Source organism: Nematolebias whitei, chromosome 12, assembly GCF_014905685.2.
Source record: "Nematolebias whitei isolate Nwh7 chromosome 12, NemWhi1, whole genome shotgun sequence".
In the NCBI taxonomy this organism is placed as follows: Eukaryota; Metazoa; Chordata; class Actinopteri; order Cyprinodontiformes; family Rivulidae; genus Nematolebias; species Nematolebias whitei.
Genome location: NC_056509.1, coordinates 17,051,506 through 17,064,871, shown reverse-complemented (window position 1 = coordinate 17,064,871; position 13,366 = coordinate 17,051,506). Strand labels below are relative to the sequence as shown.

Here is a 13,366-nt window from a genome sequence, read left to right as displayed (position 1 = left end):
TATGTCCCACTACGTTCCCTGAGGTCAGCGGACCAGTTGCTCCTCACAGTTCCAGGAACTCGTCTTAAGCGCAGAGGTGACAGGGCCTTCTGTGTAGCAGGATCAAGACTCTGGAATGAGTTACCTCTGCTTGTCAGACAGGCCCCCTCCCTCTCGGTTTTCAAGTCCCATTTAAAAACCCACTACTATTCAGTAGCTTTCAACACCAGATGATCTGTGTTTTGAACCTGTATGCTCCACACTGGTTTGTCATCATTATCTGCATCGTTTTTATGTCTATATTCTGATTTACTTCATTTTGTATATTGCTTTGTGTGTTACCTGTTGTTCCGTCTGTACAGCACTTTGGTTGGCCTTGTCGCTGTTTGAAGCGCTCTATAAATAAAATGGTATGGTATGGTATTGCCAATCTATGTGCCTTTGAGGTGAGTTGATGCCTGGTCCATTAAACCACTTTTATCGTGTCTCGAGGATCTTAAAGTTTGGATGGCCCTAAACTTCCTGCATTTTAATGAAATAAAGACAGAGGTGCTTGTTTTTGGACCTAGTAGAGCTTGTTCGAGCCCTCCAGTTGACTTAGACCCCCTAATGATGTACCTAAGTCTACAGTTACAAATCTTGGTTTTAAGATGGACAGTGATTTTACACTCGACAGTCAAATAAGGGCCACAGTCAAGTCTGGTTTTTATCATTTAAGAAAATTGGCAAAGGTAAAATATATTCTTTCAAGGCAACAATTTGAAACAGTAATCCATGCCTTCATTTCATCACGGCTGGATTACTGTAATTCCCTCTATCTCTGATTCAGCCAGTCCTCACTTGCACGTCTGCAGCTGGTACAAAATGCTGCTGCATGTCTGTTAACAGGAACACGCCAAAGAGAGCACATCACACCTGTCCTGGCTTCTCTCCACTGGCTGCCCATGTATTTTAGAGTTCTTTTTTTTTGTCATTTAACTGTTTATTGGTATTTTTCATAATTGTTTACATATACAATGTGCATGAACACTTCACTTTCAACATAACATAACATAAAACTTAAAAAAAAAACCTTTTGCTTGGGAGTTATTCCTCTATTTGACCTTTATCCCACCTAGTTTGTCCAGTTCTTTCTTTAGTTTTTGTCGCTCTCTTTAGTCCTGAATGTTGTCCATTTCATCCACTTTTCTTCCATTTGTGTTTGCTGAAGTCACAAACGATGTGTCAGTTTTTCCATAATGTAGATTTCTTCTATTATTCCAGTCCACTGTTTAGAGTTCATTTAAAAAAAATTTTTTTTCAAGGTTTTAGACAGCCCCCCCCCCCCCCCTTTAACAGAGCTTCTCCACCACTACACTCCACCTCGGTCACTCAGGTCCGCTGACCAGCTGCTTCTGGTCATTTCCAAGTGTAAGAGGAAGCTTCGAGGAGACAGGGCCTTCTCTATTAGTGCCCCTAAGTTATGGAATGCTCTGCCTTTGCACATTCGACAGGCCCCTCGCTGTCCATGTTTAAAACCCGTCTGAAAACTCATCTCTACTCATTGGCCTTCAACCCAACTGAAACTTGATTTTACTTCATTTTTATTGGTATTGATTTTATCTGTTTTATAGTGTTTTTAATTGAGTTTTTAGTTCATCGTGTGCTTGGCTTTGTAGCTTTGTTTTTATGCTTTCTTTTATCTTGCTTTTAACTGATGTTCAGTACTTTGTTTCAGCTGTGGCTGTGTTAAAGCGCTTTATAAATAAAGTTGATGATGATAATGATGATGATGATCTCACTCTGTCCTCTGCATCCTCTGTCCTCACTCCAACTACTTCCATGTCTTCTCTAACTGCATCCACATATCTCCTCTTTGTCTTTTTCCTGGCAGCTGCATTTCTAACATCCTTCTACCAATATACCCACTGTCCCTCCTCTGGACATGTCCAAACCATCTCAGTCTGGTCTCTCTAACTTTATCTCCCAGTTGTTCAACCTGTGCTGTACCTCTGATGATCTCATTCCTAATCTTATTCATTCTTGTCACTCCTAAGGAGAACCTCAACATCTTCATTTCTGCTACTTCCAGTTCTGTCTCCTGTCTTTTTGTCCATGTCTCTGTCTCCAGACCATACAACATAGCTGGTCTCACCACTGTCTTGTAAACTTTTCCTTTGACCTTTGCTGCCACTCTTTTATCACAAATCACTCCTAAAACTTTTGTCCATTCACTCCATCCTGCCTGGACTCTCCTTTTCACCTCTTTATCACACTCACCATTTTCCTGGACAGTGGATCCCAAGTACTTGAAGTCCTGTACCTTTGTGACCTCTGCTCCTTGTAGCCTCACTCTTCCACCGGCCTCCCTCTCATTCACACACGTACTCTGTCTTACTATGGCTGACTTTCATTCCTCTTCTTTCAAGTGCATACCGCCACCTCTCCAAGTTCTCTTCCACCTGTTCCCTGTTCTCACCACAGATCACAATGTCATCTGCAAACATCATAGTCCACAGGGATTCCTGCCTGACCTCATTTGTTTTTCGGTCCATCAAAGTCAAGATCTTTTTGGTACGCCACTCCTCCATTGCCGGCCCTCTTCCTTGTTGACAGTCTTGTCAAACTGGTTGTAAACAACAAATAAATACCTACAAATTTTATACCTGGATTATTGAGCATGGACTTTGTTATTTACAACCAGTTTGACAAGACTGTCAATAAGGAAGAGGGCCGGCAATGGAGGAGGGGCATACCAAAGAGACCATTTTATCACAAGCAGAACTGGTTTGTTCCACTTTGGCGTAAGCTGTTGGGGGATGCAGCAGAGCCATGGAGGATGAAAACCCTCTGGTGGAATGCGCTGAGATTCTCTGGAGGATTCGGTCCAGATGAACTGTAAGCTTCAGAAATAGCCTCACACAACCAGTGTGAGAGGCGTTGGGTGGATAGATAACGTCCTGAAGAGCTGTCCCAGTAATGCACAAACATACACTGAAAGCGGCACAGTGTGGCCATGTGCGCCATGTAACATGAAAAATGCGTGCATGAGACAGAAGGAGGTGAAATGTTGCTTCCTCCTCAGAAATATGAGGAAGAGGATAAAACCCATCCAAGGTTATCACTCTCGATCTGAATGGGCTTGTGATGCTTTTCAGAGCAGGGTTAAGAAGCAGTACAGCTGAACTGCCGTCAGCTTGAATTCTGAGACATGAGGGAGCAACAGAGAGCACAGATAATCACTCACTCTCTTTGCTGACGTCAGAACTAACAGCAGGGCTGTTTTAAATGACAGAAATTTAAGTAAAACCTGATCTAAAGGCTCAGAAGGAGCTTTGATCAGAGCGTGCAGGCCCATCATTAGGTCTCACTGTGGAGCTAGTGGACGTGACACCATTCTGTGTCTCCATATACCTTTCAGGAAATGCTTCATCAACGGGTGATTAAGAACTGTTTTGTCACAGAAGCCCTCGTAACAGGAAGAAATAGCTGCAGCATGTGCTGAACGCTCGATCTCTGTCCATCCGCTGCTGCAGAAAGGACAGCATGCCACCTAGTGGACATGAGATGGCCTCTACACCTTTCTCCGTGCACCAGCGCTGAAAAACTGTCCACTTGATGTGTACAGCGTTGTGGTGGAAGCAGCTTGTGCGCCCTGAACGTACGCACCACATCCTCTGAGAGGCCCATCTTTTCTAAATGGATCTGTTCAGCGGACAGACGCAAAGGTGCTGACCTATTTCTGGGTAACTCCTGATCACTCTTCCTGCCTAGAGGAGAGTGCCCCCCCACTGCGGTTTCTACGGCCGACCTGATATCAATCACTGCAGATTCGGGAACCACGGAGCGCATATGCGTTCAGGAGCTATGAGGATGACTGACGGTTCTTCCTCCCGGACCCGGTCCAGGGTCTGTGATATCGGCAGGACTGGAGGGAACGCATGAAGGAGCATTTTTGTCCATGGGCTGTGAGCGAAGGTGTCCACTCCTAACAGTGGGTCATCTTGTGTGCTTAGTGAGAACCATAATTGACACTGGGCGTTCTCCTGTGTGGTGGACAGATCCACTGCTGCTCGGCCAAACCTGCTCCAAATCCGAGAAATCAGCTCAGGATGGAGGCTCCAGTCTCTGTGGCGGGGATCAACCCTCGACATGATGTCCGCTCGCCTGTTCAGGACGCTGGGAATGTACACTGCTCTGATGGAGAGCAGGTTTTTGTCTGCCCAACACAACAGCTGTTTCGCGATGTGTAACAGTTGGGCTGAGCGCAGGTCTCCCTGACGGTTTATGTAAACTGCCGTCACCTTGTCGGTGTGGATCAGAAAATGCTGATCCCGCAGCAGGGGCAAAATGCTAAGTCACGTTTCAGACCGTGAAAACATTCTAGCACATTTATGTGAAGCGACATGTGGTCCAGCCACTGTGATCCCACTGCTTGGGACAGACACATTCCTCCCAGCTTGATAGGAACGCGTCTGTGAAAACTGAGACATGTGACGTAGGTCTGCTGATGGGAACTCCCTCTGACAGAATGAGGGGTTTCCCAGTGATTCATAATGGTTCTCACGGAGGGTGGCACAAAGATAATCCACCTCTTCTGGCGCACAGAATCTATTTGCAGGAGGGCGAACCATCTCTGAAGGCGTCTCATGTGAAGTAGGCCCAGCGGAACCACGATGTAGGCTGCTGACATCGTCCCAGGAGTCGTATGACAGGCAGAACTGTCACTATGCTGCAGGGTTTGACACGGTGGAGCTGGGTTTGACACGGCGGAGCTGAGCTGCTAGAGCTTCGACTTTCAGCTGTGATAAATGGGCTCTCATTGTAGTTGAGTTTAGCTCCACTTCCAGATAAACAATCATCTAGGACGGACGAACGGAAGTTTTTCCCAGTTTATAAAAACCCCAGTTTTAGCAGATGTAACACTAGCGTTTTGGTCTGTGCGACAGCTTTCTAACTGGACCGAGCTAATAAGAGCAGATCGTCCAGATAAAAAGAATTCTCATTCCTGCCATGTGTAACGACTGCAGAGCCGTCTTTCGAGAACGTGCGTGGGGTGTTTCAGAATGATGGAAATGTGAAAATATGCACTCTTCAGATCTATGGAGATGAAAACCAGTTGTTCTGGTGAAGTTCTCCAGCAGTTGTTTGTCAGCATTTGGAATTGTCTCCCCATGATTGAATTACTGAACATGAACAGGTCGAAAATGGGTCTCATCCCTCCGATTTTTTATCAGAACCAGGAAGTAGTGGGAGGAAAAAAAAAAACATTTTCCTCTCCGTTGGGAACTCTGGAAATCACGTTTTTCATCAGAAATTCCTGAACTTCTGACTGGAGAGACAAGCTTTGTTCTGGAGAAGACAGAACCGTCTCTATAATCCCTCTGAACGGTGGGGGTTGAGCTGCGAACTGCAGCGTGTAACCCCTTCTGATCAGACGGTCCGTCCATCTGTCCAGGGAACACACTCGCTGCCACTCTGAATAATGCTCGGAGAGCGGGCACGCATTTGTGTTGTGTCATATTTCTCATGAACGTCAACCAGACTAAAAATCCTTATTGCCATCACACGCTCCGGAGATTCTCCGGGGGGAACCCAAGGAGGGCTCCGACAGAAAAAAGGGCTGAATGTGTGCCTCTGTGCTGAGACCAGGCTGCAGTGTCACATAGAGCTGAGGTGAGCCGGCCCGCACTGAGAGGAGGCGTGAGCGCTTTCTGAGTGAGACGCCGTTTCGGTGGAGGCTGCAGCTGTCGTGGAGAAACACGTTTACTCCCTCTGCGCTGTGAGTGGGCAGAAATTAAAAATGGGCTCTGACTGAAAAACGAGGGATTTTACCAGACTCGGTATGCAGAAAAAGCATTAATTTAGCTGACGTGGCAGAAGAGTGTTTTGTGATATTTACTGAACTGCAGTGCCATTTAAAACACTGTTTAGAGGTTACTGGCTCGTTCTGTGTGGGGAATGTGTGAAGAGAGGCAGCTGTGAGATCAGCTGATCTGACAGTCTCAAATGAAAAACTTTACTTTCAGAGGTGTTTCTGTTTTATATCAAAAACATACATCATCAAAAAACACATACCTTCCCCTCAAGGATCTGTTACCTGGTGGAGAGGGCTAGCGGAGGAGCGGAGCGTGAAGTCACTGCCGCAGCTGTGATGTGCTTCTGCTGCTGTTGCTGGCCAAGGCGGTCCCTCCAGCATCCTGAGGGGTGGGCAGAGGACTGTGACGTCACCAGATGGTGTATTGTCTCTGAGACCTCCTCGGACCTCTGCGATTTTTCAAGGATGGTCCTGAAGTCGGCCCCGAACAGCACCTCTGGGGTGATGGGGCCCTCCAGCGGGTCTTCTGCAGCCTCTCGGACAAGAATGGCAAGAGGCGGAGCCAAGTGGTCCTCTGGATCATGGTCATCCAGGCGGCGATGCAGGACAGGCAGACCGCAGAGGTGGCACATGTTTAAGATGACATCAGCAGCTTTACAGAGAGAGCTCTTTGTCTCCTCCAGCAGGTCTGCTTCGTCCAGCCTCTTGGAGATGCTGTAGGCCAGCAGGGCGACGTTGTTGTTCGCTGTGGCTGTCTGGAATGAGCACTGGTGAGCTTGGTTGGAGATCTTGTCACCATCTGGTCATGCTTCCCTGGAGGGACAGGTTGCTGGTCCATCCTGGAAGCTTTTGCCCCAAGTGCCACCGCCAGGCTTGGCTCTGGGGGGTGTCTTCAGCTTGCCGGGCCCAGCTGCAGCCTCATTCCAGTGTGACATCACAGCTGGACAGCGAGGCCAGATGGGGTCAGGGCTATGAGCTGGGGCGGAGCCAACCTTGCCGCCAGATCATCCGATCAGGGCGGAGGGAGGTGAGGGACGAAAAGTCCCTTGTGTTAACATACTCCTGGATTATGCCGGGCAGCTCCGAGAGGAGGGCGCCGATGGCTGGGAGCGGTGTGGTCGCCAACGTGGGAAGATCCGAGGTGGCTGAGCATCCACTCGGCCACTCATCTTCCGTCACTACGCTCTCCAGGAAGGAAGGGGCAGCTCCGCATTGCCTTTCTCGGAGGAATCATTCGATTCACTGCGTGACTCTGCATCAAAAAAGGCGGTGGCGTTGTCCCGCTCATAGCATCCCGCCACAGAAAAAAACACTCTGCTGAGCTGCTGCTAACAGCGCTTTTTTCAAGGGAATCATACGATTCACTGTGAGAAAAAAAACACATTAGAAAAGGCTGTGGCGTTATCCAACGAGTAGCGCCCCTCCACGGAAAAACATTCAGCGGGGCTACTGCTAACATCGCCTTTTTTGAGGAAATCATTAGAATTACCGTGAGGAAAACAACATTAGAAATGGTGATGGCGTCGTCCAGCGGGCAGCGGCCCGCCACAGAAAAGCACTCCCCGGCGCTTACCTTGAACAAGGCTGTTTGTCTGCTTCTCCTGGGGGAGGAAGAGCTCACCGGGACGGCAGGAGGTTGGCGTGGCGGAGACCCAGGCATCCTTAGCAAAGGTTGTGCCGGTCAAAGCTGGTCAACTTTTCCTTCTTCGTTATTCTGACAGTGCTAGCTAGCTGGCTGAAGAAAGAATGGGAGCCGATTACCCGGTCTCACCATAATTTATACGGACCAGGGATGAGGCCCACACAGTAGGTGGGCGTGGACTAAAGTTTTCAGTGCTGCGCTGCGCACGTATGGATAAACCCACTAGTGATAGCCTTAAAGGGCGAAGCCTATACGAAATAGAACTTAGTGTTTTTGATGCAAGATATTCAAGCAGAGAGGAGTTACACTGTGGAGAAGAACTGAGGTAGACGTTTTCTGGGGTTTTTTTTCTTTTCTTGTCCGAGGCAGCCACACATCAAAAAGGAAGTTTGACTGTTGCTTATTTTTTAAGTAATGCAGCTCACAAGGTTTACATATATATTGTGGTCATAGGCTTCGCAGCAATGATATGTGAAAAGGATGTGTCACCCTCACATTTAAAAAATGTTCATTTGGACCCCTCCGCATTTACCATGATTTTAACCAATGCTGTTTCTATTTCTTCATGAACAAACCCATTGCACTTGATTAATAGGAGAATACTCAAACAACTAAAAGTCTACTCCGGGTTTTACTGGTTACCAACAACCACTCACTACACCTCATAGTTTCTTCTCTGTCACTTGTCTTGGCAGGGCGCTCATCTCTTCAGGGTTTTTTGTCAACGGGGCAGGGGAAGGAGGGATGAGACACCTCTGTGTTGCATGCTAGCTTAGTGCTATGTTAATGTTGACAGTTGTCAATTGGGGGTGGGGGTAGATAAACGTAGATGTTTAACAACCTGTTAAAATACACCAGAATGCTGGAAATGGCATCTACTTTATTCAAATTTTGTGTGTGGGAGGATCCCCAGACCCCCCACATTACAAAGGCTTCTGACACCATTGTGATGGCCATCTTAGGTTTTGACCTGGAAGCCCAATTTTTGATATGAACTAAGAGTTGAACGAGTATATAATTTTTAAACTCCACATTAACATAATAAAACCCGAGTAGAACTCGAGTATTTGATGACGTCATAGATCTCAAGATACAAAAATAAATAAAACCGCAAAAAAATGTAATTATTTACAAAACAAAGACCAACAAAACATTGGGAGCGTATATTATGCTCCTACCATTTATCATACTGCAAATAAGTCACAGGAAAAACTAAACTATTAGTTATTATTATTAAACTGCAAACGTGAAGAAACGTCAAAAACAGAAACTTAAAACGTGTGTTTGTGTGGGGGGGTCAACCACCCCGCACCACCGCCAGCTGTGGTGCACATTAAATTTAGTTTTAGAGATTAATATGTTTATAGATTTTTTTTAAATAGGTTTTGAGATTAATATTTTTTGCTTTTTGTTTGTGAAACAAGGTCAGAGGAAGCTGGTTCTGGTTCAGTGGAATGGACCCGGTGTTACACCATACTCTGTGACCTGCAACAGTGCAACACTGCCCCCTACGGTCACACGGTGGTCACATAATATGACGTCACTACGGATACTCAACGTTACATTTTTAACCTCGATAGATGTCCTAGCAATCGATGTGTAGATTACTCGAATACTCTGTTAATGCCCTAATATTAATTTTTTTTTAATGCTAGATGTAGCCACACACTAAATTCGAAGTGAGTACCTCACTTATTTTTCAAGTTACATGCTTAGAACATGCACGGACAGACAGAGGGCATTTTTAATTTCCCCACTTCGCCCCATGACAGTTGTCAAAAAGCTCAAGATGGTTTATTTAAGTGATAAAATGTTACATCTAGTTCTGACTATGGATTTTAAAAACTCTGGGAAATCTGACCCCATTTAGAGGATCAACCACTGTGTCTAGAAGAGTGATGGACTGATGATTCCCAGACAGTAAGATTAAGGACATTATGTTGGAGTAGATTTTCAGACATCCAGGACATGGTAAGTAAATAAAAAAGTAAAATAAAAAACTAATCCCTGGAGTTTACAGGCGCTGGGTTGTGCACTTCTGTTGCTGATGGATTTAGTCCTAATGAAAATGGGACTCAGATCACTAGAAAACAAGAAGTTAATGTTAAAAGACATTTTTTACCACCATGTTGGTGAGTGTTCATAATTTGATGCACCAAGGACTTGTGGAGGACATGGTGAAGAAGTAATGTCCGTTTTTAGGAAAAAGTTCAAACCTACATGTGCACTGCCCTCTATTCAAACTTTGAACTTTTTCCATTTGAGTTGGGTCGCTCCTTTCTGACATTCTAATAGAATATAACTATTTCTGTGCACATCTTGTAAATCTCTACAGTATTTGTTGCCCAGCAGCTTCCGTTACATTTATGATTTAATCTACAGGAGTGCACTTTAGAAATGAAGTGAAGTATATTTGGACCACTTTTTAAATTCATCGTCTACAGCTTATCTGTGGTCGGGTCGCAGAGGCCACAGGTCCAGGATGAGCCTGACTACCCTCTGCCCAGTGACACTCTCCAGCTCCTCCTAGAAGAGGGGATATAATATGTCAGGATGAAGCTACATGATACACAATCATGCCATATTAACATGACATTACTGCTATATGTGGGCATGAAGGGGCCAAGGACCAGGTATCAGGTCTATGTGACCATTCCTGCTCTATCTCTTTGTTGACCGAGCCAAGCTGATTCCTGTGGGCCACACATTATTCAAGGATTCAAGATTCTTTGTCTTTCGCACCACATGTGGTACATGAGGTGGAATTAAATTGTGTACACAGGGTCCCAGTTAGATCCAACAATAAAATGTAAAAGAAAAACCATAATAAGATCTAAGATATGAACTAAGAAAAATATTAATAAAAATACACTAAGCACTAGTAGCATAAAATAGCATAAAAACAATACGCTGAACAGCAGCACGCACATGAGTCTGTGTGAGCAGATGAGCACTGATGAACACAGCAACATGAAACACATCAGCAGCAGCATGAAACAGATCAGCAGCAACATGAAACAGATCAGCAGCAACATGATGTGATTTTTCACAGTAATTATTCTGATTAGAGATTCATGAGTTTAACAACTTCAGGGTAGAAGCTGTTCCTCAGTCTAGTAGTTCTACACTTAATGCTCCTTAACCTCCTACCTGAGGGGAGCGGGGCAAAAAGTGTGTGTGCTGGGTGAGTGGGGTCCTTCTTGACGCAGGTGGTCCTCTTCCTGCATCTGGAGGTGTAGATGTCTGTGATGGTGGGGAGACTGACTCCATCAGACTTCTGTGCAGCCTTCACCACTCTCTGCAAAGCTTTTCTTTCTGTAGCTGTGCAGCCTCCATGCCACACGTTGATGCTGGAGCACAGGATGCTCTCCACTGCACACCTGTAGAAGGAGGTGAGGACTGAGCTTCCCAGACCAGCTCGTCTCAGCCGTCTGAGGAAGTAGAGTCTCTGATGAGCTTTCTTGATCAGGCTGGTGGTGTTGTTGCTCCAGCTGAGGTTGTCATTCATGTGTAGACCCAAGTACTTGTAGCTGGAGACCACTTCCACTGCAGATCATCCTATGTTTGGGGTGTGTGTGTGGGTGGGGGGGATAGGTGTGTTTGTTCCTTCTGAAGTCCACAATCATCTCCTTTGTCTTCTTCACATTGATGTGAAGATTATTGTCTTTGCACCAGCTCTCCAGGTGTTCCACCTCTTGCCTGTAGCTGGACTCATCATTGTTTGTGATGCATCCCACCACCGCTGAATCATCTGCAAACTTTACAATATCACAGCCTGGATGAGTAACTGCACAATCATACATGAGCAGAGCGAACAGGTGAGTGCTCAACACACATCCCTGAGGAGAGCCAGTGCTGAGGGTTATGGTGGAGGAGAAGTTGTGGATCCTCACTTACTGAAGTCTGTTTATTAAGAAGTCTAGAACCCAGCTGCAAATGGAGGGGAGTCCTAGTGTGAATAGTTTGTCCATCAGGGTTTGGGGGATCATGGTACTGAAGGCAGACGCCAAGTCCACAAAGACTTGAACATAGGAGTCCTTCTGAATTATTATTATTATATTATTATGAATCCACTGCCACCACACTCCACCCAGGACCCTGAAACCCTGAACCTCAGTTCTCTGCATTTAACCCATCACACCTGAGATACACCCAGGTGGAGCAGTGGGCAGCTATGTAAGAGCCCGTGGAGCAATTAGGGATTAGGTGTATTGGTAAGAGACACCACAACATATGGGAATGGCTGGGAGTCGAACTGTGACCATCTGGTCCCAGGTCAGCTGCCCTACCTCTACCACATCTTGGCCCCCAAAGTATTGCCCCAGCAATATTGCCGCATATTTTGTTTTATTTTGAAAAGCTCATGTTTGTAAAAGGGAGTGATGCAAATCACAAGAGTTTTACTGGTCTGCCATTGGGATATCCAGGAAATGGGTGGAAACAAGGAGTAATGAGTTTCAGTATGAGTGCAAAAAACATGAAGTTTGTCAAAACAGGTATATTGAGTTGATCTAAAAAAGTTGTCTGGTCCTCTGGACATTCAAAAACCAAAACAAACAAAAAAATGTAGAAACATTCAAACTCATCAGATTGAAGAAAAAAAAAAAAGGAATGCTTTATTTTATGAGATGGACTCAAAAAATGCCATTTCTATGAATTTTTCTATGGCTGATTTCTCTCTCTCCGCCCAAACAACACGTGTAGTTTAAAAAAAAAAAAAAACTGAAGGAGGCTGAAGAACATGATGTTCAATAAACATTTTGTGGAAAATCTGTATTACGTCTGACTGACACAAATGGAGGGGAAGGGTTAATCTGTGTAGGAGACTGACCAATAATACAGATGTAGATGGCTGCAACAAAGTCCGCCTCTCTGGACAGTCTTGAAGCAAACGGGTCTCCACGCAGGAGATAATGGGGGATGTTGGAGGGCTGTGTGGTGTTTTCCATCACTACCATCAATGGAAAATATCCTGTAAAATGAAGGAAGTAATGTGAGACAATGGAGGAGCTTCCCCATTGAAAACAACACACAAAGAAACTTGAAGGTAAACGAACATCACAACAATACTGGCAGTGCTGCGTACATTGCTTTCACAATTTGTATGACAGACCTGCAGTCTTAATGTTCTCCAAAGCCAACAGTCAAAAACAGACATCAGATTGGAAAATGTAACAAAATACAGATAGGTACAAGACAACAAAAAAAAATAAATCGGTCCATGAATTATTGTTTTTACATGCAATGGATAGAGCGCAAATAAAATAAGACATGGACACAGAGATTTTCTGGATTGGTGAAGAAATAAGGAATTTATGGTAGTTTTAGTCTCAAGAAAGTTTTTTTTTTTTCTTTGAACCACGCCCCCTACCCTACTGTACTGCTGACAGGCTGCATCACAAGGTGGTATGGTAACTGCACCAGACAGAGATGGAAAGCTCTACAGAGTGTGGTGCAAACAGCAGAGGACATCACTGGTAGCAGTCTCCACACCATCCAGGACATCTACCACAGCCGATGTCTGCGTAAAGCATGAAGCATCATTAAGGACCACACTCACCCAGCACAAGGACTCTTCTATCTACTACACTCAGGCAGATGTTACGGGAGTCTGTCATCACGTACAAAAAGACTAAAGGACAGTTGTTATCCACAAGCTGTCAGATTACAGAACTCTTGATAAATAACACTGAACAACTGACAATAATTAACTAATAATTCAACCTCAGTGTCACTACCAGTGCAATAACCTGTCACACAACCTGTGTGGTATGTTGAATATGTGAAGTATATAATCTATATATTAAAAATTAAAATTAAAAATTAAAAAAAAATATATATATACACATACAGTATATATATACTGTATGTGTGTATATATATATATATATATATATATATTGTCTGCTTTTCGATGGGCAAGGTAACCACTGGAGGTAGTGATAACA

The 13,366-nt window shown here is 44.9% G+C and overlaps 1 protein-coding gene across 1 annotated transcript in view; it reads right to left on the bottom strand.

Annotated features, from left to right (window-relative positions):
• opn5 (opsin 5) overlaps positions 1-13,366 on the bottom strand; it is a 132,545-nt gene that overhangs the window by 73,545 nt on the left and 45,634 nt on the right. Inside the window, exon 2 of the mRNA XM_037686102.1 lies at positions 12,250-12,390. Within this exon, the coding sequence (XP_037542030.1) occupies positions 12,250-12,376 (127 nt within the window). The 5' untranslated portion in view covers positions 12,377-12,390. The remainder of the gene's footprint in view (positions 1-12,249; positions 12,391-13,366) is intronic.